The sequence below is a fragment of the Schistocerca nitens genome, chromosome 1 (assembly GCF_023898315.1).
Source record: "Schistocerca nitens isolate TAMUIC-IGC-003100 chromosome 1, iqSchNite1.1, whole genome shotgun sequence".
NCBI classification, from domain to species: Eukaryota; Metazoa; Arthropoda; class Insecta; order Orthoptera; family Acrididae; genus Schistocerca; species Schistocerca nitens.
In genome coordinates, this window is record NC_064614.1 from 792879810 (window position 1) to 792905570 (window position 25761).

The following is a 25761-nucleotide window of genomic DNA, read 5'->3' on the forward strand; positions in this document are numbered from 1 at the left end:
GATCACTAAGAAAGCCAAGCAGATCAAAATACCATAACGTTGGCTGGTATACTTGATCTACTCTTACACCAGATCTTCTAGATTTCTGAACTTTGGATTACTCTTTTCGGTAAACAGTTCGCTGACAGACTTAATTTACTTGACTTGCCTTCATGAACTCATCCTTCAGGACAGCGTAAATAGTTTCACATGTGTTGGGTATTATTTTACTCAACGCTTGTTTCGATATTGCAGTTGAAAATTCCAAATCCTTGTAGCTCCTTCCTGTTGCTAGGAATCTTAATGTTACCGCCAGCCGTTCATGAGGAGAAATTGCCCTTCTCATACAAGTATTTTTTCTCATAATATGAGGGGTTACAAGCTTTAAGAGATAATTATAAGTTTCGACATCCATCCGCAAATAATTTCGCCAGTTCGCAACGGTTTTTTTTTTTTTTTTTTTTTTACCGTTTCTCTGTTTGACGAGGCGTCAACTGCCCGCAATTTTTCAATTAGAGCATTGTATGCTGCTGTCTTTTTGTCTCGGTCACTATATTCTTTACTTTTAATCTTCCACAAACATGGGTGGTTTCTATATATAATCCAATGAATTCACTTACAAACTCTCGAGAACACTGACGAGTATCAGCCATTTTAATGCCCTATGCGCACAAATACAAACATTAGACTGAGCAAACAGCTGTTTCGCGCCAGATTTGCGGCGATCTCCTGTCCACACGCTCCAACTTGTCTTTGCAGATGTGGTTTGAACCCACAGATTTGAGAGGTTTCGCTCAAACCTCCAACTCCAACTTCCAGGTTTGCACACACCTCGGGTTGGTGCAAATCTTCCGTCCACACGCAACGATCTGTCTGCGCAGATGTGATGTGCGCAGACATTTGCGCAGACAGATCGTTGCGTGTGGACGGGCCTTAAGTACATTATTGTTTTACTTATTGGAATTTCTGTCTTTATGTTTGGATTATACCTGCTTGTGACGTGTTACTGCTACCATTTGAAATGCATTGTGGTATGTTTTGGTGTTCCTTCCGTACTGTCAAGTCGATAGCAAGTCTATACAGTTTCTTGGCATGATTTGTTTTCTTGCGAAATTACGGTCAACGATATTCTAACTTTTCGATTACGATGCTTCGAGTGACGTTGGTTACACTGTTGTTGGTATCGTCTGTTGTGGCAAGTAGTGTTTTCGAATGGCGAGAAAGAAGTTGACGTGTAAGTCAAAGATAGTAGATGTGTGAAAGAGCGTGTAAAAGCTGTTGAGTTGTGTATATTGTAAGATAGATATGAATTCATTTAAGAGAGAGAAAAAAGAAGAAGAGGAAGGTATTCACAGCCTCCACAAACCTTTACGTATACGTTAGCGCTAATAGATTATCAAGTTCTTTATTTTAGGTTAATGTTTGTGTCGTCGTGAAACAAATATTATGTTGTAGGTGGCGGAAACCCATTTCAGAATATTGAGAAGACCACAGTTCTGCAAGAAGCCCGAACGTTCAATGACACCCCGGTGAACCCAAGAAAATGTACACACATACTTACAAAGATACTTTATCTGCTCAACCAGGTGGGAAGCAGTGTCAAAGTTGAGGTGTTTTACGACCCTGGATATGTTTTACGACTCTGGATAAACGCATTAATGTTTCTTACTTTTCTTGTTGTCCAGGGGGAGCAACTGGGCACAACAGAGGCCACCGAAACATTTTTTGCGATGACCAAATTATTCCAATCTCGTGACGTTATTTTACGTCGAATGGTATATTTAGGTATAAAGGAGCTGTCGTCCATCGCAGAGGACGTCATTATTGTGACCTCAAGTCTGACTAAGGATATGACTGGAAAAGAAGATTTATACAGAGCGGCTGCAATAAGAGCACTGTGCAGCATCACGGACGTGAGTCTATGAAGTGCATTATACTGGTTAAGAGATTTGAATTTAACTTAGATGTTTGTACCTCAGATAAATGGCATATTTTACACTCGGAACGTAGTGTCATTTTGTAGTTATCATTCAGCTTGCCTTAATCGAAGTACGTAGAGAATTAATTGATGCCTACCGTTTTTGTCTGTTTTCTGTATTCATATGGCGCCCGGAGTGATTATAGAAAGTGCTGTATCCTTAAACTTCCTGATGGATTAAATCTCAGTGCCTGACTGGTGCCTGTATTCTTGCCATTTGGGAGCAGTGTTCTAACAGGCTAGGCTTTCCAGACACAGAGCACAACCTGCCCTCAGATATCCAATACTGCCAACACCTTACCTACCTTGCTTTCCAATGTAACAGAAGCTGTAGGCTGTGGCTAATCCACTTCTTTGCAAAATGCTCTGGTCAGGGAGCGCTTGCCAAGCAAAGTAAACTGGTAAATTTCTATGAAGTATTTAAAGTAGCAGAGAAAGAGAAGTACTGGCCAAATAGAGACTTCAGGGTAGATTGTTAGTCAGGGATGAAGAGCTTATGTCGGTAAGAGCACTGTGTACAAAAAGCCAGGTTTCAGTTTAATCCTGATGTGGAAACAGTTTTAATCTGTCAGAAAGTTGGAAGACTGTGTACACTCTGCGGCATTGTGAATTAATCATTCTTTAGACATATCACAGTTTAGAGAAGTTTATGCATAGTAATTGTTATAAGTTGTCATTGGCTGCCATATGCTGTGTACTTCATTTTCTGTTATGTGGCCTGCAGAAAATGAAAATCTTCATTATGGTGGAAGTTGCATCTTGTATGACGTAATGTGTCTCAATAATGTATGTGTTTGCTCTGTAACTTTAGTGATTTAGTGTTAGTTACTGTGAGCAGAGGAATCTGTAGACATAGAGGAATTTGTTTCTGGCCACTGTTGACGTAGTAGGATCTTAATATCAATTGGAGGGTAATTTGTTCGCTCCGCTGTTCCTGGTCCATAAACCGGAGGGAAGTCGGTACGTTATATGTGCACAAATCCTTTCCTGGTGGCCTCTATATCTGAGATAGGGCTCACTTCCTTCTACCAGTAGCCCTCATTAAAAATACTATGAGGGTATTCCTGGTCAAAAGAAATTTACAAGTATCATAGATCACCACCAATTTGGCTAAGGAAGACATTGGGAAAACAGATACAAAGAGAATCTAGGTGTTTGGAAGGGTCGACAGAAGCGTCCGATCCCACGTGTCTGCTTTGACCCGTGACGTAAGGGTGTTGTCGTGTGTGACGTCATGACGGCGCGGAGTTTGGTTTGAGTGTGGCTGTCTCCAGTTCTGTTTTATCTTATTTTATGTACTTTTCTGATCTGTTCGTTCTATCTCGTGAGATTTTTTTTAAAATTTAAAAACACTTATTACTTATTTTAATTATCTGTTTCCTCCAATTTCTGTTTTAGTTTATTATATTTATCTTTCTGATCTGTTTGTTCTATCCCGTGAGATTTTTTTTTTTTTAAAAAAGACAAAAAAACACTAATCAGCTACTGAAGCATCTTTATCTTCTATGGGTTGCAGGGGTTACGACCCCTGGAGAGGTGGGTGGGTATTCATGCATGGCTGTCTTCACTTACACGTTGTAGCTATGCAAGGCATCTAAATTTGTTTATATTAAGTTTGCCCCCCACCCAAAACACCCCATTTCCCGCGCTTGTCCCGTTAGTGTCATTAGGCTTCTTGTGGAAAGTGTGTGTGTGTGTGTGTTTTTGTTTCCGCCATATTTGTGACGTCATGGGTCAAAGCAGACGGGCGGGATCAGATGCTTCCGTATTTCCGTTTGGAATGTAGTGCTATAGAAGGGTGCTGAAAACTGGCTGTGCTGAAGACTAGGTGCAGTGGTAAGATAAGAAATAAAGAGGTCCTGAGCAGAATTGACAAGGAGAATAATATGGAAAAGATTGAAAGAAGAAGGGGTAGGATGTTAGGAAGTATTAAGACATCAAAAAATTACTTTGTTAGTACTTTAAGGGAGTGTAGAGGGTACCCACTTTAGTGGCAGGCAGAGATTTAGGTATTTCCAGCAAGTATTTACAGACATTAGGTGCACATGTTGCTGTGAGATAGAGTTTGGCACAGGTGAGGAATTTGGGGGGGCCTACATCAAACCAATCGGCAAACTGGTGACCCAGAAATAAAAAATCTATTATGGACATTGTGCATGTGATGGCATTTCTAATAGTGTTTCAGGTTATGGTAAGTGTGACTGTTTATGCTGAGTGCACCATGAATCTTGTTGTTTCCTATAAATGTACGGTCGTCCACGTGTGTTCTGCATTAATATTGAGAGATGATGTTTTGTATTTTGGAAGTGAGGTTGGGGGTTGGGTATTCAGTTAATATTGTAAGCATTAGTTCTTTCATTTTGTGTGACATATTGTAGGTAATCACTGTGATTCTCGATTACCTGCTGTATTGTTCACAAGACCACAAGACTCCCCCCCCCCCTTCTCTCACCCTCGCCCTCTTCCACCTTTTTTTAAGACCTAAGTCTCTACTCCATAAGCCACCTTAAGGTGTGGCAGGTGGCACTTCACATGCCCCAATCACTTTTCCTCCTTTCCTGATAGTAAGCATCTGCATGAGGTTGACTCTTATGATCTTACCTTCAGGATTTTTTGTAAGACTTGTGTAGGAGGAAGCAATATATTTGTTCACTCCTCTAGGTATTTTAACCATAAACCACACAATAATGCATGATGCTTCTCTTACAGCATCTTTCACTGGAGGCGGATGAGCATCACCATAATGCTTTCAAACTTAATAAACAGTGACAAAGCACACTGCTCTCCTTTGAACCCTCTGTGTTTGTTCTATCAGTTCTATATGGTATAGATACCACGTTACTGAACAATGAACACTAGCCAAGTATTGATCAAACTGGGGTTATGTGAACTGTCTCCTCCTTGGATGGGTTATAGTATCCTTCCAATGATTCTGTTTAGCATCTGTCTTACCTGCAGCTAGTTTTATGTGGTCATTCCACTTTAAATCAGTCTGTACACAGACCCATTGATATTCAGTGGGCATGATTGCTTCCAGGATTTGTTTACAATAATGTAATCACACAATGAGTGTTTCTGCCTATTTATGCACAATACATTGGATTTGTTAATTTTGGTGGTCAGTTGCATAACCCTGCACTGTGTGTTGATTCTCTGCAGATTATTCTGCAATTTTTTGCTAGTATTGTTTCATTGTAAATAATTGCATCATCTGTGAAAAGTCTCATGGAATGTTTGACATTATTTACTAGATTATCCATACATATTGTTAAGTGCCTGTCTTACATAACTCTTTTGGCATACGCCCACAGTTAGTTTTATGTCCAAAGGTTTTCTCCGTTAAGAAAGAAATGCTCTGTTCTATATGCAAGTAAGTCCTTATTCCAGAATTCTAAAACACACAAATGGCAGCAATATAGGCCATAATTTTGTGCATTGGTTCAACAAGCTTTGTTTAAAATGGGGATAATGTGCACATTTTTCTAATAGCTGGAGCACTTCACTTCTCCAGCGAACTGTGGCACACAGCTGATAGTGGAGACTTTGATACACAGTTCGTGATTCCACTTCCTCTGTGGCATACTTTACTTGTACGACTGTAGACAATGACACACATTTCCAATGTAACTGTATAATTTGCAGTTGTTACTTACTTTAAGTGAAATCATGTTCAGTGATTGCGTATCAAGGTTCGTACAACTTCTCAGAGGATAATAATATTTCAATGCCTGTGTTAAGAAAACATTCAGTGATTCTTTGGGTATGCATGACTCACAGACAGAAAACAATCTTTCATTTGTATGCACCAATGCATCCTTTCAAACTCCTTAGTGGGGCTCCACAGTATGACTCTTAAAAAAAGTTATTCAAGAATTGGAGTTAATTAACATCACGATACCACAGTGATGTACTGGTGGTATTATTAAGAAGGGGGAGATACGAGCATTAAAAAACAACTAGTGGTTTATGTTGCCAGTGGCACAAAATATTATCAAAATATAACACGAAAAACTAATGGGAACTCAATGGAAATAAGGAGTTTTGGGTTGTGAATATTCATGGTATTAACTCCTTTAAACTATTAAAAACTTGGAAATGTTAGATCACAATAGGAAAATAAGGGTTAATATCAAGGACTTAATTAAAAGTATGGGATAATACATTGTATATTTTAAAAAATTGTCAGCTTCACCAACCATCACATTCCAACCTAACCTAGGCCTCAGGCCATACTGCAAATTAGTTTGTCACTGCATACTTTGTTTAAGAGAAATACCTTTTTTGTCATGACACATTTTTTGGCTTCAGAAGTTCTCAACCAAACTGTCACAAAAGAAAAAAATCCACAACTTATTTGGTCTAGTATATAACACTCAGACTTACTTGTTCCACCATTCACATGAAGTAAGTGACCTATTGTAAACAAAATGTATAGTCAACAACTGCAACTGAAACATACAAACAGAAACATCTCATATGTCATCTACAATGGTTAGAGCTTTGAGTGGCAACTATTTATTTACACATTATACAAGACAGATACATATTACAAAGCTTCAGTGTTCTTCAAAGTAGTCACCAGCATTGTGTATAACTTGTTACCAGTGAAGTAGAATTCATAGGATGTCCTCAGAAGTGCCGGTCGTGTTGATCGTTCAATAGGAGCAGTCTAGTGCCCAATGAATCTGTCACAGTTCTGAAGCGAATGCCATGAAGTGCTTCCTTCAGTTTTGGAATCAAGTTGAAGTCACAAGAGCTAAGCCTAAGCCCTTGTGGCTTCAGCTTGCTTTCTACGATGATGAAAGCACTTCATGTCATTTGCTTCAGAATTGTTTCAGAGATTTGTCGGGCAATAGATCACTCCACTTCAACTATCAACACAATTGGCACTGTTAAGGGTCTCCTAGGACTTTATCACTGGCAACGGGTTATACACGATTACTGTAACTACTCTGAATGATAGTAAAAATTTGAAACATGTATCTATTTTGCATAAATCGTAAATAAAGTTACTGTTAAAGTTTCAAACTTCGGATTCTGAAATTACAGCTTACTACATAATTAGTATTTATTGGAGGGTTTTGGGACAATTTCAGCCAGTGGAAAAAATTGTTTTAAACGTGATGTAACTAGCACTCTAGTGTGCCTTACTGGTTGTTCCATTTGTGTGTTAGCAAACACCAGCATCCTTCCCTCTTGGTGGAAACATTCATCAGAAGAGCTATACTAATTATTTTGTGAGTTATAATAATAGTATGTTGACCTACTTTGCTGATTCCATTTATTCAAATACCTCATCACTTGTGAAAAGTGGGCAGTGGGATTCGTTTGCCAAATCTAGTCTAGAGGTATTTCATTTCTTTGAATGAATCTTGGTTAAAATGATTTACTCATTCTTGATTGTGGCCTTCATTTTTACTGTACCTTTACTTCACTTTTATCTCAGCTTAAATTTCATGGATATCAATCAGTGGTATGAGAGTTGGATGGAGCTTTCTAATTCAAGCACTACATATCTGAAGGAAAGCTGCGGTAAAATTGATTTTGATTGAGTTTATGTATCTTTACTCTTTATTATTTGACTGTACACGGAATTCAACAGATTATCATTTTCAACAATGATCATGATTTTCTGTAACCATAATGAGTGAAGCTGTCCTTTAACCAAAATTGGTTTGAACAGCACAGTGCTGTAATAGACATGTGCCTGTTGGAGGTGATGTGGATTTGCCTTCCTCTGACCTTCTAGCTGACTTATCTAGTTAGTTATAGGTGAACCTACAGCTTAACCTGAATTCTGAACCATGGCACATTTTGACATTTTTCACATTAACAAATAATTAGCAGTGATGAAAGAAGTGGTAAGCAACAGAACAAAATGCTTGGTTCAGACCTTATGAGGCATTTAGTCTGGCACACCTGCATATATAATCTGTAGGCCTCTGTTTGGTGGCTGGTGGAGGGTACTTCATACCAGTGTTATCGGTGTCCTTAGCAATTTGCGTATTGAGTGAGGCAGTACTGTCTAAATGCCTCTGTGCATACCATAATCTCTGTCCTATTCTCTTGCTCGCTAAGTGAGATATTCAGTAGTGGCAGCGTAACTGTCTGTCTTCTTTGAATACAGGCTCTCTAAATATACCTAATAGGATTTCGTGACAACTACATCATTGTCCTTCCAAAGATTCTCATTTTAAGATCACTCAGCATTTTTGTTCAATGTTTGTTGTCATGTCTACTTGATAAGGATACCAAATACCAAAATGGTACTTCGCAATACATCACACTAGTGTTGTATATGTGATTTCATTTACAGATGTACTGCATTTTCCCCAGAGCCCTTCCAACAAATCTAAATATTCCATTCACCTTCCCAAATATTTATTTTATAGTTTCATTTCATACCTATTCTTATATAGTTTCTAAAGACATATACAGTGTGATTGTGAAAACATCTTTTCTTTATTGGCTAAGTGAAAGCCTTTCACAGTGTAGACAGGAGAGACATCCTTAAACACTTTTAAGATTCGTCCAGCAATTGTAACAACATTCCAGTACTGCCACTGCCAGAAAAGGGAATGTCAAAGTAATAAAACATTTAGACTTACAGCAAGGATGGTGATTTTCTTTGATAGTTTTTAATATCTATATTGATGATAGGTTGAAATGGTCTTACACCCACACCTTTAGCTAACAGAACTGAGTGGGGTACCACAGTAGTTAGCACACTGGACTTGCACTGTGAGGACGATGGTTCAAACACGTGTCTGGCCATTCTGATTTCTGTGACTTCCCTAAATTGCTTAAGGCAAATGCAGGGGTGGTTCCTTCGAAAGGGCATGACCACTTTCCTTCTCCATTCCTTTGATGGGACATTACACGCTAATCTCCTCCTCGTCTAGCCAACAGAATTAGATAATGACAACATTCTTTGCTGATGACTAACTTCTTATAGCTGAGAGCAGAGACACCCTTCAAAAAGGCCTTGTATAAATTAAATATTATTGCCAAAAGCTATAACTTAACAATTTTGACCAAAGAAACAAAAGTCATGGCTTCTAAAAGTCAATAGCCAGTCCCAAGCTAAATTGTAACAGATAACCAGAAAATAGTCAATGAATTCAACTTCTTGGGAAGTACCTGCCCCTTCACAAATGAAAAAGACATATTGGAAAAATTTGAAAGATGCCATTATGTTAATGGAACCACATACAGAACATTGAACAAAATGGTGAAGAAAGAAATCTTAATAAAGTTGTACAAAATAATGGTAATGCCATCTGTACTTAATGGGTGTGAGACAACACTAGCTCAAATGAAACGTGGAAATGAGGTTTTTTAGAAGATGATATGGATTAAAACAATGAGACAAGAACTAGGAGTGAAAAGCACAAATAAGCAGATCAAGAAGTATAGAAGTAAATAACAATAATGGGATTCCTAAGTAGAGCATTACATTCAATAAAATAGTAGTAACATTTCACCTATAGGAGGTCAAATGCACGGAACACAGTAACACTTAACGGTAATCAGCATCCTTTTCAGTAATAGCTCTTTTTGTAGCGTAGTACACACATTCGTGCTCACAACCATACAGTACTTGAACAAGTGCTCAGATGTCTTTGTGCTTGTTTGTGTGAATATGTGTACTTTCGCTAGAAAAAGATCTGTTGCTCAGAAACTAGTATGAATGCTGTTATGTTACATGTTTCTGTGTACTCCATGCATTCGATCTGCTGTAGGTAAGTGGTTGTCTTCCCCTCACTTTAAATATAGAAATAAATTTAGAGATCCTGTCACAAGTTGCAGTAAAAATACAATGCCTAAAATAGGAATGGATTATCAACCAGTAGGGCAAAGGTCAATAGACTGAGACCAAAAAGAGATGGACAAATCAAATAGCAATTAACCACAGACCTCAGAACAATGAACAACAGGATACAACAGGCAGGTACCTATCTCTTGAAGAAATAAGAAGGCCCACATTAATAAAGACACACACTCTTTCCATCGTTGTGCACATAATCAACCATCTACCAGCATGAATGTAACTTAAGTGGAATGATACATATTGTACGGAAAAAAGAATATTATTTGTCTTCTGTTTTTTCGTAAGTATAAATCACATTAAATAATTGAATTTACTTTAAGCTTTTATCAAGTTGTTCTAATTTCCCAATTCTTGATTATAATATTCACTGAGACTTGTAGGTTCCTTTTTTAAAGAAATCTGTTTTCTGTATAGAAGTAATTATTTTATGCTTGATGTGCTGAATGCATACTTACAACATTTGTAGTGTGTTGTTTTCCTGTATGATTTGTGTATTGGATTTTTTTTAGGTTACAATGCTGCAAGCCATAGAACGGTACATGAAGCAAGCAATAGTAGATAGAAATGCAGCTGTCAGCAGTGCTGCACTTGTGAGTAGTCTTCATCTCACAAAAATAGCTGGTGATGTCATTAAAAGATGGGTAAATGAAGCTCAAGAAGCTGTTAATTCTGACAGGTACATTTGCAAAATGAGTTGTTTTCCTGCAACCTTCATGAGAGAAAATGTTCTCTATGTATATATATCATCACTTAAGAAACAGCACCACCTTCGTGACATTTATATAAGTTTCAGGAGAGACAAAAAAATAAAACTCCATAAAGCCTGTTAAAATTTGAATAGGTTTTAGTTTCCACATTTTTATTCTCTGGTGTTGGTTGAAGTGCATTACAAATTTAAGATTATGGGGTAAAACTATAATTTTATGGGACATGGGCAGTGTTGTTACTGTTTACTATACAATTTAGGGAGGGATAGGTAGTGTTTACAGTGAATCACTCAATTTCCAAATTAAACTAACTTTACTTGTTTACAGTAAGAACTAGACAAAAATTATAGTCAGTTATGTGGATTGCTTAATATTCATAGCTTAGTTATCAAACAGTACTCTACCTTTGTTTATAAAAGTATATGTAGACAAAACCAGTAATAAAATATTGTCAGTAAAATTTAATATATATTCCTGTAAAAATGTTAAATCATAGGTCAGATATGTGTTGATTGAATTTCCTGAATTTTTTGTTTGTTCTAGTCATTTTCCACAGGAATGTCATCATAAAATAGATGACAATCAGCTGGAATGTATTCTGTCAACTTTTGCAGATACATTTACATAGACTTTTATTTTCAACCTTACTGAGTGGAGATGTGGGAATTCTGGCATCACTTTGATAATTTTTGGTGTCGTCTTGGTAATGGCAAAAACTTGTCAAAATTGGTCTTGAATTCTACAGTCCTGTTGCAGTTGTATTTCACGGCTCTGAGATCATGGACCACACTGTCACTGGAGTTTCCCTCTACTATAATAGAATCGTAAGCTGATGCTTTTTCAGAGAATAACTTCTGAAAATGTTGTAGTTGAGAAATTCTGCAGTGTTGTGGAATGGACCTTTACCAGTTTCTTCTGTCCACTTGGCATACTGACTTGGCTGGAAAATTCCTTAATGTCTCCTTGTTTTTTGTTCTTCTTTTCGGGTTCAGAATTATAATGATTGTGGAATGTACACTGCGGTGCTCCATGTGCATGTGCCCCTTGACTAGAAACTTTTGTTTTATTGTTAACAACTTTTTCCATTGACAGGTGTAGAAGAGCATTAGACAATACATGGTTTCTGTTCTGGTAGCCACAACTGTCTGACAATAGAGTAACTGGCTTTAATTCATCTCTGAGAATTTCTGTTAGGTTGCCAGTAATACAAGATGCAAAAGATGAAGAACATAGATGTCCTTGTATTTCATCCTACCAACAGTTCATGGTATCATGACTTGCATGATTGTAGATAGTGAAATTATGTACATTCAAGTTAATCTTGTAGTACATTGCCACTCCATTCACACAAGGAACAAGTGTCTCGGCTTGTGTCTCTTGCAAAAAAACATAAACTTTGTTACATTTTGCTTTATCAGTGTCCATGCTTTCTCTTTCCTAGCTCTTTCTTTATATTGTATGTGGTCCTTGTACAAATCGTCAGACAGTTTTCCATTACCTACTTCAAGGCTGTGACAAATGTTACACTGCTCTTTTAGTGACTGAAATATTGCCATGTTCTTTTTTTTCAGTGAACACCGAATTGAATGTGTGCCTGCTTAATGGTTTCTTCTCTTCTTTTTGGCAATCTTCTTTATAAAATTCAGAGACTCCAGTCAATGAATGGAGTATAGGCTTGAAGCACAACTTAGCTGGCGAAAGCCTACCGAAGTGTGAGGGAAATTTTGGAATTTTCCTGAAGTTGTCTGCAAGGAAGTTAACTTCTTCCTTGCTGTACCTCTTTGTAGATGGGTGCATGAGCAATGCTGATAGTACAAAATTATTAGTTTGGCTGGAATGATTAGCTGAAGTTTTATCATCTCCATCCAACCTATACCAAATTATCCATTTGTTTATACCGGATGTATTGAGGAATGTGTTCCGACATACTTGCGTTCTTTCCCTGGACACCTTCCACTGATCCCAACTCATGCCTTCGGGAAAATATTTTTTCTTGTTGTTTTTCTCTTATATCAGTGTATTTTCAACCTTACTGAGTGGAGATGTGGGAATTCTGGCATCACTTTGATAATTTTTGGTGTTGTCTTGGTAATGGCAAAAACTTGTCAAAATTGGTCTTGAATTCTACAGTCCTGTTGCAGTATTACAAAGATCGGAGATTTATCGAGGTCCCAGTTGCTTGGGAGGCCTTTGCACTTTGTGACCTATTTTGCCGTGACCAACATGCTCATATACTAGGTAGGCTTCATCATGTTCTGTCTTCTTTTCGTTATCAATTTTCTTCCACTCCTCTCTAGTATTCCTTTTTCTTAGTGTTTTCTCCTTCTCCGGAGTGTCTGCTGTCTTTGTGCTTTTACTAACTTCTTCCGTGTGTTGGGGATCTTGATTTTCATTGTTTTCATTCATGGTATGTCCTTGAACAAAATCATGATTCTGGATGTGTAATTTGTCATGCAGGTTTTCTGAAAGACTGTAATTAGAATTTGAATCAGGATCATCATCATCATAATTGTCTTCAATGTCTTGATATTTGACTTTCTTTGATATAACTGAGGCATCTAAGAGATTACCTCTTATCTTCTTAGCACCTGGCTGAATTTCTCGTAAGAGATTTAATGAGTCCTCTTTCTGAACCCCAATTTTTTCTTGCACAGAGCTATGTATAGTTTTCCTGCAGAATGAGTGCCACATTTTCTTGGCTACCCATTTCCATATTGATTGGATTACTGAAGAATTAATTATCTGGGAAAATAATAAAATTGTTTACTGAATCTGAAATTAAATGAAAATGTTCTTCACTGATATGAGAATGCCTAAATTAATTTTTACCTGTAGAAATATCCTTCAGTATGCACATTTCACTTACATTCATCAGAGAACTGTCCAGATTGCCCAGGTCTGTTTTTTAATTGATAAATGATGTATCAATAGCTTGAATTTCTTTCCAGTTTTTTCGTATTGAGGCAAATTTCTGCTACTAATTGTAAGTCAAGTTATTTTACACTCGTTTGCTGGCACAGTGAGCCTGTGCAGAACAACAATAATTTTATTATTAATATAGATTAATCTGGAGTATGATCTTTGGAAATAATTCAGTTTTGTTGACAAATGTTTGAATTAGAAAATAATAAAATTATATTTCATATTCTGTACTTAATCTACCAGCTGCTTTTTCATAGGCCTTGTGCAACGTGTATTACTGTAGCAAAAGAGGGCTGATATCTAGGCTACATAATATTATTTATTAACAATAAAGTATATGAATCATTCAAGACCTCCTTCTGCAGGATGGCTTTTTGTCTTTGACTACTGCTTTGTTGGCAGGAAATTTGCTGTAACATATTTGTGCCAAGACTTTTTCAACTGCAAATAAGCCATCATCTTCATTTTCATCTGCCATTTTTATCTTAAATGCAAAGAACCGTTTAATAAAATGTAACGCTTACAACCATATTAAGCCTTCTGCTTAAATTTGCCAAGAACTTCCACTTACATCCTGTCCAGACTTAATACAAACTGAAAAATAATACCATAGTGTAACTTGCAATATTTGTATATGGTAAATATAGTTATTGTGAATCATGAAAAGCAAAGGTAAAATGACTATAGTCAGAACACCATACCTGTAAATATCATTTCACAAGTCAAAAAAATGAACGAAATACTTACATTAAACATCTATCTGTAGGACTTCCCCAAGTATCTACACAAAATACCAGAAAGACTAGCAACAACACCGCCTCTTAAAACAAATGACTATTTTTCACATTATAGTTTGTATTTAGTGGAATTAGACTTAAGATACACAAAACTTATAACAACATCTAGGTAAATACAATATACATCATGCACAAAATACATAATATATTGATATAAATTGATGGAAACAGAGAAGTTCACCATGTGCTACCAACTCCATGGAGATAATGTTTCATACTGTCAAACTTAGGTGGTGTTTTTCAAATGGTTCTTCCTTCACCATCTGTTGTATTTGATGTAAACTGCTTTGTCAATGAATGAGAAGTGCCATGTAGATTGTGATGGTACTAATAACTCAGTTTCACAAAAAAAGTGATGTACACAGGCTTGTTTCTTTTGCAACAATATTAGGAATTATTGAACATCCATAGTATGTGTAGTAAATTGAGTTAATTTAAGAATATAATAGACAAGAGTCAGTTACTTCTTGTAACTTAATACATGTATGTATGCACACCTGACCCATTAGTGAGCAATCATCTTGAATTTCTGTAACCGTTGTTTTTCAGTGTTATGGTCCAGTACCACGCTCTTGGAGTGCTGTACCACATTAGAAAATCAGACAGGCTCGCAGTTACCAAGCTCGTGGCCAAGCTGACACGTATGGCTCTGAAGTCTCCTTATGCTGTTTGCATGTTGGTGAGTTCTTATACCCTCCCTTACTTAATTCAGGGTGTTCTGAAAGAAAAGAAAGGAGAAAAATTGATAGCAAAACATACACAGGGTGTCGCAGTTGCAGACGTTTATTTCTGTGAAAGACAGATTCATATTCCAACTCTAGTTTATAATACAGTTTAAAGCCATAGAGAAGTTTCATTATAGTGAGTGCTCTGCCACATAGTGAAAAAACCACTGTAGCTTTCACTTACTTGTACTAAGTTTAACAATCTAGGCTACAAAAATTTGACTTCAACAAAAGCTCTCTCCGAGATGAACGCCATGGAAAATGGTGACCTTTCATGGTGCATTATTGGAGGAACCTATGAGCAGCAAAAAACTTATAATAATTGCCATTGTGAAATCAACTGAAGTTAAAATGCTGATTGTTAATTGTTCATCACAGATAAAATTGTATATTGATAACTATTCTGTATGTCAGCTTTGTACCCCCAGGGGGCTCACTGCACTTTCGCGGGTTTGTGCTTGGCTACCCTGGGGCCCCAATCTTTGCAGCATCTTTTCCCTTCCATGCTGCATGCCTACACTCTTGCTGTTCTTTTTCCCCTTCCAAGGGGGACATGTGTGGGGTGTTTTTCGGAATGTGTTCTGCATTTTCTGTGGTTGACATCAGAACAGTCGCACCACTGTTTTTTGTTTCATTTTTCTTTCTTTGTTCACCTTCTCCTATCCTTCCTCCACTTCAGCATTTGAGGTTCCCTTCTTTTTCTTCCTCCCCGTGCACTTCTGAAGGCCGGCCCATACATCTGACGCATAACAGGTGACTGGGTAACGCATTATTCCCAGCCAGCCCTGGGTCGACAGGTAGGGTTTGCAGGTACCTACTGGTACAGGCCAGACTAAGGGAGGGGTGATTGCCAGAGCTGCTCTCTTCCCAAATTGCCAATTGATACCTCTTTCAGGTGTTCGGGAAGTGTGAACAATCACTTAAGACGAGTGCGCCCCCTTGTAAAGGTGGGCCCCAGTTAGAAGGAGCGCACAGTCAGAGGCGCTCACAATCATAGGGGATTTTCTCACAATGAGCCAGTCATCATCTTCACAGTCCATGTCTACCAAATGTAAACAGAATGAAGCTCCCATTTCAAAGACCCTCCTCCTGCACCACGGTTCCTTGTGGTTTCACGTACCGAAGGCGGTCAGTCCTTTGCTATGGAAAATCCGTTTCTTATTCAGAAAGGTGTTGTGAAATTCTGCTCTCGTTTATGCAATGGCACTTTGATTTTAGAGACTACTTCTGATTCTCAAGCACAACTGCTTTCCGCTTCACTCTCCAACACCATCCTCTACATGTAGAGACCCATAGAACTCTGAATTCTTCCTGTGGTATTACTTACACTAGGCTGCTCAATGGTCTGAACGAGGCCGAAATCCAATCTTACCTCCCTGATAAGCATGTCATAGCGGCCCATCAAGTGATGAAAAAGGTAGATGTGTCCTTAGTGCCTACACACACACACTCTTTTTCTCACATTTGATACAGTGGTGCTCCCATTCTAGATCAAAGCAGGCTGTAATTTATCTCAGTCCAGCCGTACATTCCGAACCCAATGCACTGCCACCAGTGTCTTCGTTTCAACCACACTGAAGTGTCTTGTTGATAGCCGCCCAAATGTGTAACCTGTGGTAGGGATGTGCAAGAGGGCGATTGTCCATTGTATCAACTGCAATGGCAACCATGCTGCCTCCTTTCAAGAATGTCCAATGTATTTCGATGAGCCAGCTGTCCAGAAGATTTGGGTAAAGAAAAAACTGCCCTACCCGGTTGCTCACAAGTTATTGTCTAGTCGCAGACTGTGTGTTCTACTATCTGGCCTTACTGACATTACTGTTCTTGCTACATCTCATCTCTCTCCATGAAGGATGTGGCCACACAGACATGCGACCTCAAATTCAGCACTATGATAGTTAAATCGCCCAGTGTCTTGATAGCATCACTGTCTCCTCATTCAGCTGTACAAAAAGCCACCTGACATTCGCCTCTTGGGGTAAAGTCACCTGCTACACAACCGGCAGGCCAGAAATGACAGAAGGAATACTCGTGCGAAGACTTCCTACGTCCCTCCACCCAACAATATCTGAGTCTTCCTCTGCCAACTAGAAGGGAGCCAAGTCAAACAAAGGCAAATGATCTTCTGCTTCGCTGACTTAGAGATCCTCTTAGATGGCGTCGGCACGTGATAACCTTTCGTGGCTGACCTCTATGTCGCCAGCGCACACCGCCAATCATTTTTCTGCTGTGGACTCGGCAGATTGACAGAGGGAGAATGCTGACGCCTCTGTAGATCTCATGGAGCAGGATCCTTCAGCCTCTGTGCCCTGTAGCAGTGAGTCTTTGAAGATTGATGCTCAGCAACTGCCTAGGTGACACCCCTTCATTTTTTCCCCCGTCCTCATTGCGACTTTCCTTCAATGGAATGTTCATGGCCTTCGATCAAATGAAAAGGACTTATGGTTGTTCTTAGAATCGCCATCTCCACTTATTCTCTGCTTCCAGGAAACAAAATTGCATCCTCGTGACAGCTTTGAGCTCTCACCATTTCTTCCCAGTCTGTTTTGATGGAACTGATGACCTCAGAAGTTAAGTCCCATAGTGCTCAGAGCCATCCGTTCTGATTTTCCGCCAAGGTTGGCATTTCATCTTGGGGTGCATTCATGCTGTTCATATGGAATGATGGTTATAGTCATCCCATCTCCCTGACTGCCGCCTTCTAGCTGTTGCAGCTCGCCTTTTCCTTCCTCACGTGACCTTTTCCCTCCTCACGTGACCTTTTCCCTTTATACCGTTTGCATCCCCTCCATCATTGAAGTTGCCAGGGCAGGCTTCCTACAGCTCATTGGGCAGCTACCTCATCCCTTTCTGCTGTTTGGGGGCTTTAATGCACACCATCCCCTTTGGAGTCCTCCCAGAACATGCACGAGAAGTACCCTTTTGGCTGGCCTCAATCAACTTAACCTCCTCTGCTTTAACACAGAATCACCCACATTCCTTTCAGACTCCATGCATACCTATTCCCACTTGGACCTACCCTTATGCACTACCCAGCTTGCCCATTATCTCAAGTGGTCCATTCTCTCTGACACATACTCTAGCGAGCATTCCCCGTATGCTATCCACTTACCGACTCCTACCCCACCTACATGCACACCCAAACGGCAGTTATGGAGGCTTTACTCATCTCTGGCGACCTTCAATGAACATTATTTGCCCAGTTGTGATGACCAGGTAGAATATTTTACAAATGTTACCCTTACCACCGCAGAACGTTCCATTCCTCATATTTTCTCTTTACTGCACCGTGTCCTGGTCCCTCAGTGGACTGAGGCGTGCCACGGCACAATTTACGCGTGGAGATGTGCTCTCTGCAGTTTTGACTGTCATCCTATGATGGCAAACTGCATTCATTATAAACAGTTGTGTGCGCAGTGTAGTCACATTCTTCGGGATAGTAAAAAAGCTAGCTGAATTTCAGTCACTAGTTGTTTTAACAGTTCCACTGCCTCTTCCTTCATGTGGGCCAACCTCCTAAGGCTGTCCGGTACCAAGCACGATTCCCCAATTTCCGGCCTGACAGTAGCAGATGATGTCATAGTGGACCCTATTGCTATCTCCAACACCTTGGGCCACCATTTTGCGAATGTTTCAAGCTCTTGCCACTATCATCCTGCATTCCTCCATCGGAAATGAGTGGAGGAGGTTCAGGCGATACCCTTCTCTTCTCAGAATTGTGAGTGCTACAATGCCGCCTTTACTAAGAGGGAGCTAGCTCATCCTCTCACTTCATCTCGATCCTCCATTCCAGGACCAGATGATGTTCACATATAGATGTTGCAGCACCTTTCTCTTGCGGGCAAGCACTTTCTGCTTCATACATACAACTGCATCTGGGCAGGGGACACATTTCCCAGACACTGGCAAGAAGCCACTTTCATACTCGTACCTAAGCTTGGTAAGGATAAACACCTTCCTTCTAGCTACTGCCACATTTCTCTCACCAGCTCTGTTTATGTCCAGCTGGTATGATGGCTCGAGTCTAGTAATTTACTAACCACTGCACAGTGTGAATTCGAGGATGCCACTCTGCAGTTGACAATCTCATCACTTTGTTCACCCATGTCATGAATGGTTTTCTGCGGAAATCCCAGACTGTGGCCATGTTTTTCGATTTTGGTAAAGCCTATGACACCTGCTGGAGGACTGGTATCCTCTGTACTCTCTACACGGTTGGCTTCCATAGCCACACACATCCCATTTCCTTCAGGAATTTTTAAAAGACAGAGTTTTCAAGGTATCGATAGGTTCTGGCTTGTTGGACACCTTTATCCTTGAAAATGGTGTGCCTCAGGGTTCCGTCCTGAACATCATCCTCTTTGCTATCCCCATTAACCCTATAATGGACTGTCTTCCATCAGGCATCTCCAGCTCCCTTTTCGTTGACGATTTTGCCATCTATTGCAGTTCTCCATGGACTTGTCTCATTAAGCGGCATCTTCAGCGATGTCTCAATCATCTTCACTCATGGAGCATCAATAATGGCTTTCATTTTTCCAATGACAAAACCATTTGTATGAATTTCTGGTGCCACGTTTGGTGTCTTCCACTGTCTTTACATCTTGAGCCTGCTGCTCTTCGATTCGTTGAAACTACGAAATTCACGGAGCTCATGCTCAATGGGAAGCTTTCTTTTCTTGCTCATTGTGCTCAACCTTTGATGGTCCGCCAATTCCTGATGGAATGTCCTTTTTTTAACTACTTATATTCTCAGTTGTATTTGCTGTACGACTTATTGGTCATTTTAGCGAACAATGTGCAGGCTGTAGACGGCATTTTACTTTTTATCCATCCTGACATTATGGCAAAGGCCATTTAATTTTTAGTTCAGAACCTTCATTTCTCTGTGGCGTATTTTTATAGACCTTTCTCCCTATTCCTGTTTTTAGCTGTCTTCTCTTCCATCAATTGGGATTAACATATAGTCATTTGTAACACATCTCTTTGTCTTCTTCTTCTTCTTCTTCTTCTTCTTCTTCTTCTACAGTTCTGACATGGGTGCATGTGACTTAGTTGTTTTTGCAGTCTACAACAAAACGTACGAAAACATGTTAGTTTTGTGTTAGCACATATAACATGGTTAATGTATATTATTGATCCGGGAAAGTGTATAATAATTTGTAACTCAATCCAATTGAAGGGGAAAAAGTCCCCCCCCCCCTTCTGTATGTTATGGTAGACTATGTGATCAAAAGTATCTGGACACCTGACTGAAAATGACTTACAAGTTCGTGGCACTCTCCATTGGTAATGCTGGAATTCAATAGGGTGTTGGCCCACCCTTAGCCTTGATGACAGCTTCCACTTTCGCAGGCATACGTTCAGTCAGGTGCTGGAAGATTTCTTGGGGAATGGCAGCCCATTAACAGTCCATTACAGGAATGTTATTGTCATATAATCACGCCACCACAGGCCGTGCATTGTGAACAGTTGCTCGAGATCGTGTTGAAAGATGAATCGCCATCCCCGAATTGCTCTTAAACAGTGGGAAGCGAGAATGTGCTTAAAACATCAATGTTGGCCTGTGCTGTGATAGTGTCACGTAAAAAAAAAAAAAAAAAAAAAAAAAAACCAAGGGGTGCAAGCCCCTACCACATCGTAGCGCCACTGCCTCATAATTTTACTGTGGGCACTACACACACTGGCAGATGACATTCACTGGGCATTCGCCACACCCACACCCTGCCATCGGATCGCCATGTTGTGTACCATGATTCATCACTCCATACAATGTTTTCCCACTGTTTACACTTCTTACACCAAGCGAGGCATTGTTTAGAGTTTACCGGTGTGATGTGTGGCCTATGAGTAGCCAATTGACCTTGAAATTCAAGTTTCCTCACCTCCTGCCTAACTGTCATAGTACTTGCAATGGATCGTGATGCAATTTGGAATTTCTGTATGATGGTCTGGATAGATGCCTGCCTATTACACATGACCCTCTTCAACTGTCAGTGGTCTCTGTCAGTCAACAGACGAGGTCAGCCTGTATGCTTTTGTGCTGTATGTGTCCCCTCACGTTTCCACTTCACTATCACATTGGAAACAGTGGCCCTAGGGATGTTTAGTAATGTGGAAATCTTGTGTAGTCATATGACACAAGTGACACCCAATCACCTAACCATGTTCGAAGTTGGTGAGTTCCATGGAGTGCCCCATTCTGCTCTCTCAGGATGTCTAATGACTACTGAGGTCACTGATATTGAGAACCTGGCAGTAGGTGGCAGCACAATGCGCCTAATATGAAAAAGTATGGTTTTGGTGGTGTCCAGATAAACTCTTATGAGGCACTTTTAGAAATTTTTGGTAATTTTCCTTGTATTACCCCACAGTGTAGACCCATTAATATAAAAAGAGCTGTGTAAAATTCTGGTGACCGACCCAACAGAGGGCACTGATCATTGATCTGTCTTTTCTTCAGCTGTCATATAGACATTTTATCTTTCATAGGTAATTTATAGGTGCTGCAGGCATGTATTACATATATTAATTTTTGACCGTAAATTAACTATAAAAGTGTCAGACCTATTATCTTTATATATTTCCTTTTAATAATTTTATATGGGTAACTGTATTCGTCTTTTACTGTAACACACATGTTTTCTATAATAGTTATCAATATTTAAAAGTCTGCTACATGTCTTTTACCTAATGTGTTTTATCAGATTATGTTTCTTACGTAAGTGATGACTACATCTAAGCCTACAGTAGTGACACCTATGTAGGATGTAGGCAAACATATGTCTGCTAGCTACTTGCTTCAGTAGCAAGCTGCAAAAATGACAGTATGGACTATGTGACCTATTCTACACCTTATTTTATATCTATGTGACGATGATGGGTTGAGTATATTTATGTTTTGACGATGCCATTACGGCCTTATCACTTTAAGACATGGTGTAGAAAAGGTACTGCTGTATTGTGGTCAAAGAGACACTATTCACTAGGTGAATATATTTTTATACTGTAGATCTGAGGATGGTCATTACTGACTGAAACCGGTCATCGTCAAAAGAATTGATATTGTGATCAAAGACTGGAATAAAAAACATTAACATCCTCATCAAGAGAACATCTCCCCCCCTCCCACCCTGCCTCCCACTCCCTCCCAGTTTTCTTTCAGCCTGCTGAAAAGATGGTAATCACATGGTGCAAGATGTGGACTTCCCAATCAGCTTCACCTATCTCTGTTCCGTCTTGGCTGAATTGTTGCCATCGTCTCACTGTGGCCGGACATGAAATTGAATTTGGTCCATGTACCACCAGAATTTTTTTGGTGACTGTGTGTGGAATTTAGACATTTTGGTCACAATAGTAGTACTGCCCCTCATACTTCAACTTTGGAGTACATTTCCAGTTGCCATGCCATTACATATAAACACTGTAATGCACCTGTTCTCAATGCCACAGCAGAACTACATCTGCGGGAAATGGAGAACATGTACTCTCTTTTGACAATGCACCACTCTTGTTCGGCAGTGGTCTTCTCATGGACGACAAATAAAACTTTCTGAAGTCCTTACATACATCAGTGGCCGCTTCTAGTGGCCCTGAAACCTCTTTATCGAACATGTATTTTTAGCATCAAACTCGGTGAACATGATGACATGACAAGAAGACATCATCAAAAAGTGTTACTGTTGTCACAAATTATAGATATTTATACATATACCTAGTGGACTGTAAAGGACAAAGCTGTGATTTTCGTTACACTATTTACAGAATGCCCTGGTATTCTCTACAACATAATAGGATGAGGTGCTTACTTGGTTTACACATTTAATGGGTTTGGCACAGACTGTACCCAAATGGTTTCCAATGTACAGAAATAATATAGCAGGCAGGTTATCAAATTCTTCTTTGTAGAAGTTGGTTTCACACATCATCATCACTTAAGAAATAATGATTGACAGTGATTTAATTATATTGGAGTGAAACTTTTAACTATGTAATTTGCTTGCTGTTCATCATCTTTTGGAACTGATGTCATTTCATTGCTATGCATTCTTGTAGGTCACAATTATTATCTGTAAGTGTATTCTCTTAGTTTGCTGGTGTAATGTGTTACACAATGTACATTTTATTTTTTCTGTACATGGCACAGTGAGTGCCAAGATTCATTAAAGCAATTGTGTGTCATATGAGAATTACTATTAATATAGCACAGTAATTTCATGTTGCCATCAGGAAAAACAAAACTGGCATGTCATGAGTCAGAGCATAGAATCTAAGATGGCCCATAATTGTGTAGATAGGTAAGAGAATTTAAAAAGGAAATGGATAGGTTGAGATTAAATGTAGAGAGATTTAACGTAGTACGGTGCCTGGAAGACAGAACTTCAGGAAACATCAGTAAAGGGCCACAACATAAAATCAAATAAAGGTAATACAGGAGTAAGTCTAATAATGAATAAGAAAATAGGAATGTGGATAAGCTACCATGAGCAGCATCGTGAACGCATTATCATAGCCAAGAAAGACATGAAGACAACACCCACCACATAAGTAAAAGTTTATATACCAACTAGCCACACGGATGGTGAAGAGATTGATGGAAACTATTCATGTAGTTACGGGAGATGAAAATTTGTGACGGATGAGTGGATGTCTACTGTAAGAAAACAGAGGGAATGAAAAACATTAGGAGAACATGAGCTGGGGGAAAAAAATGATAGAGGATTCTGTGTGGTAGAATTTTGCATAGAACATAATTTATTCATCGCTAACACTGATTTCAGAATCGTGAAAGAAGAGCTGTGGGGCCACAGGAATGTTTCAGATTGATTGTATAATGGTAATACAGAGATTTTAAAACCAGATTTTAAGACATTTCCAAGGCAAGATGTGTACTCTGACCACAATTAGTTGGTTATGAATTGGAAATTAAAACTGAAATTTAAAAAATGTAGGAAATTAAGGTGATGGGACATTGATAAATTGAAGAACCGAGAGGTTGTTAAATGTTGCAGAGGGTGGAACTACGAAAAAATAAACAAAATATACAAACTGAGTAGTCCATGCGCAAGATAGGCCACATCAAGGCCAATGTAAGTTCAGGAGCGCAGTGGTCCCGTGGTTAGCGTGAACAGGTAAGGAACGAGAGGTTCTTGGTTCAAGTCTTCCCTCCAATGAAAAGTTTATTTTTTTTATTTTCAGTTTATGTGACAAACTCTTATGGTTTCATCACTTTTTTGGGAGTGATATCACATCCACAAGAAAACCGAAGTCGGGTAGGGTAGAAGAATCTTTTTACCCATTCGCCAAGTGTACAAGTTAAGTGGGTCGACAACCTATTCCTGTCATGTGACGCACATGCCGTCACCAGTGTCGTATATAATATATCAGACGCGTTTCCCTGTGGAGGAATCGGTTGACCTATGATCTTGCGATCAAATGTTTTCGGTTCCCATTGGAGAGGCACGTCCTTTCGTCTACTAATCGCATGGTTTACCAGTGCGGTCGCAAAACACAGACACTAAACTTATTACAGTGAACAGAGACGTCAATGAAAGAACCGACAGATCATAACTTTGCGAAAATGAAGAAAGTAAAACATTTCACTGGAAGGAAGACTTGGACCAAGGACCTTTCGTTCCACAGCTGCTCACGCTAACCACGGGACCACGGCGCTCCTGAGCTCACATCAGCCTTGGTGTTGCCTATGTTACGCATGGACTACTCAGTTTGTATATTTTGCTTATTTTTTCATAGTTCTACACAACTTCTTCCTGTTTTCTTGATTGATCTGTGTTCAGTTTTTAAAGGCCTATCCAGTGTGCCAACTTATATCTAAATATGAGGGGGGTGTGATGGGGAGCTTCCCTTGTAAGAAACTTTGCATCTTGCCAAATTTCATGATTGTGGGTCAACGGGAAGTATCCTACAGGTTTTCATGAGTGAGTTTGTTGGTATCAAAATATGTGACATAAATGACAAAATGTTTTGATTGCTTTGTATTATAAGCTTAATTTTCTTACACCACCAAAAGTGGTGACTTAAATTTGAACTTGATATGCCAACCTGTTCCAGAGAAAAAGGGGTCTTAAAAGATGGACAGACATACAAAGAGATGGATAAAAAATGATAAAAGAATATTTTTGTGTGATATAATTACATTAACAATTTTCAGATGTTTTCCTTTACTTGTAGCATGAAACATTGCTTTGTACCAAATTTCATGATTCTAGGTCAATGGGAAGTGCGCTGTAGGTTTGGATGAATGAGTTCACAAGTTTTAAAATATGTGACATAAATGGTCAAATCTTTTCAACATATTGACGTAGAATTTTTGCACCGCCACGGAACCGTGCGTCCGCATGTTCCTGAGAAAAAGAGTTCTTAACAATCGGACACACACACACACACACACACACACACACACACACACACACACACACACACACACACAGACAACGAAGTGATCCAATAATGGTTCTGTTTCTACAAATAAGGTACAGAACCCTAAAATTACGATTAACAGAAATTGCAAAATGGCAATGCAGGGATGGCTAGAAAACAAATGCAAGGCTGTGGAAGACTGCACATCTAGGGGGAAGATTGATGCCGCCTATAGAAAAATTAAAGAAACTTTCGAAGAAAAGATACGCTGTGTGGTTATTAAAAACTCAAATGGCAAGCCAGTACTAAGCAAAGAAGGTAAAGCTGAAAGGTAGAAGGCATATACACTGACGAGCCAAAGCATTATGACCACTATCCACCGCCGGGTTCAGTGCCTCCTTGTGGTGCCGCAGGCATGAGGCTCAGTGAGGAAAGAATGTTA

The 25761-nt window shown here is 39.3% G+C and overlaps 1 protein-coding gene across 2 annotated transcripts in view; it reads left to right on the top strand.

Moving 5' to 3' along the window:
* The first annotated feature begins 1121 nt into the window (after window positions 1-1121).
* Window positions 1122-25761, top strand: part of LOC126262315 (coatomer subunit gamma) — a 113802-nt gene continuing 89162 nt past the window's right edge. Inside the window, exons 1-5 of one of the 2 annotated variants that reach the window (XM_049958878.1) lie at window positions 1122-1213; window positions 1435-1565; window positions 1665-1892; window positions 10298-10464; window positions 14764-14893. In XM_049958878.1, the coding sequence (XP_049814835.1) occupies window positions 1192-1213; window positions 1435-1565; window positions 1665-1892; window positions 10298-10464; window positions 14764-14893 (678 nt within the window). In that variant the 5' untranslated portion in view covers window positions 1122-1191. Of the gene's footprint in view, window positions 1325-1434; window positions 1566-1664; window positions 1893-10297; window positions 10465-14763; window positions 14894-25761 lie in introns of both variants that reach the window. The other variant, XM_049958871.1, reaches the window with a different exon arrangement.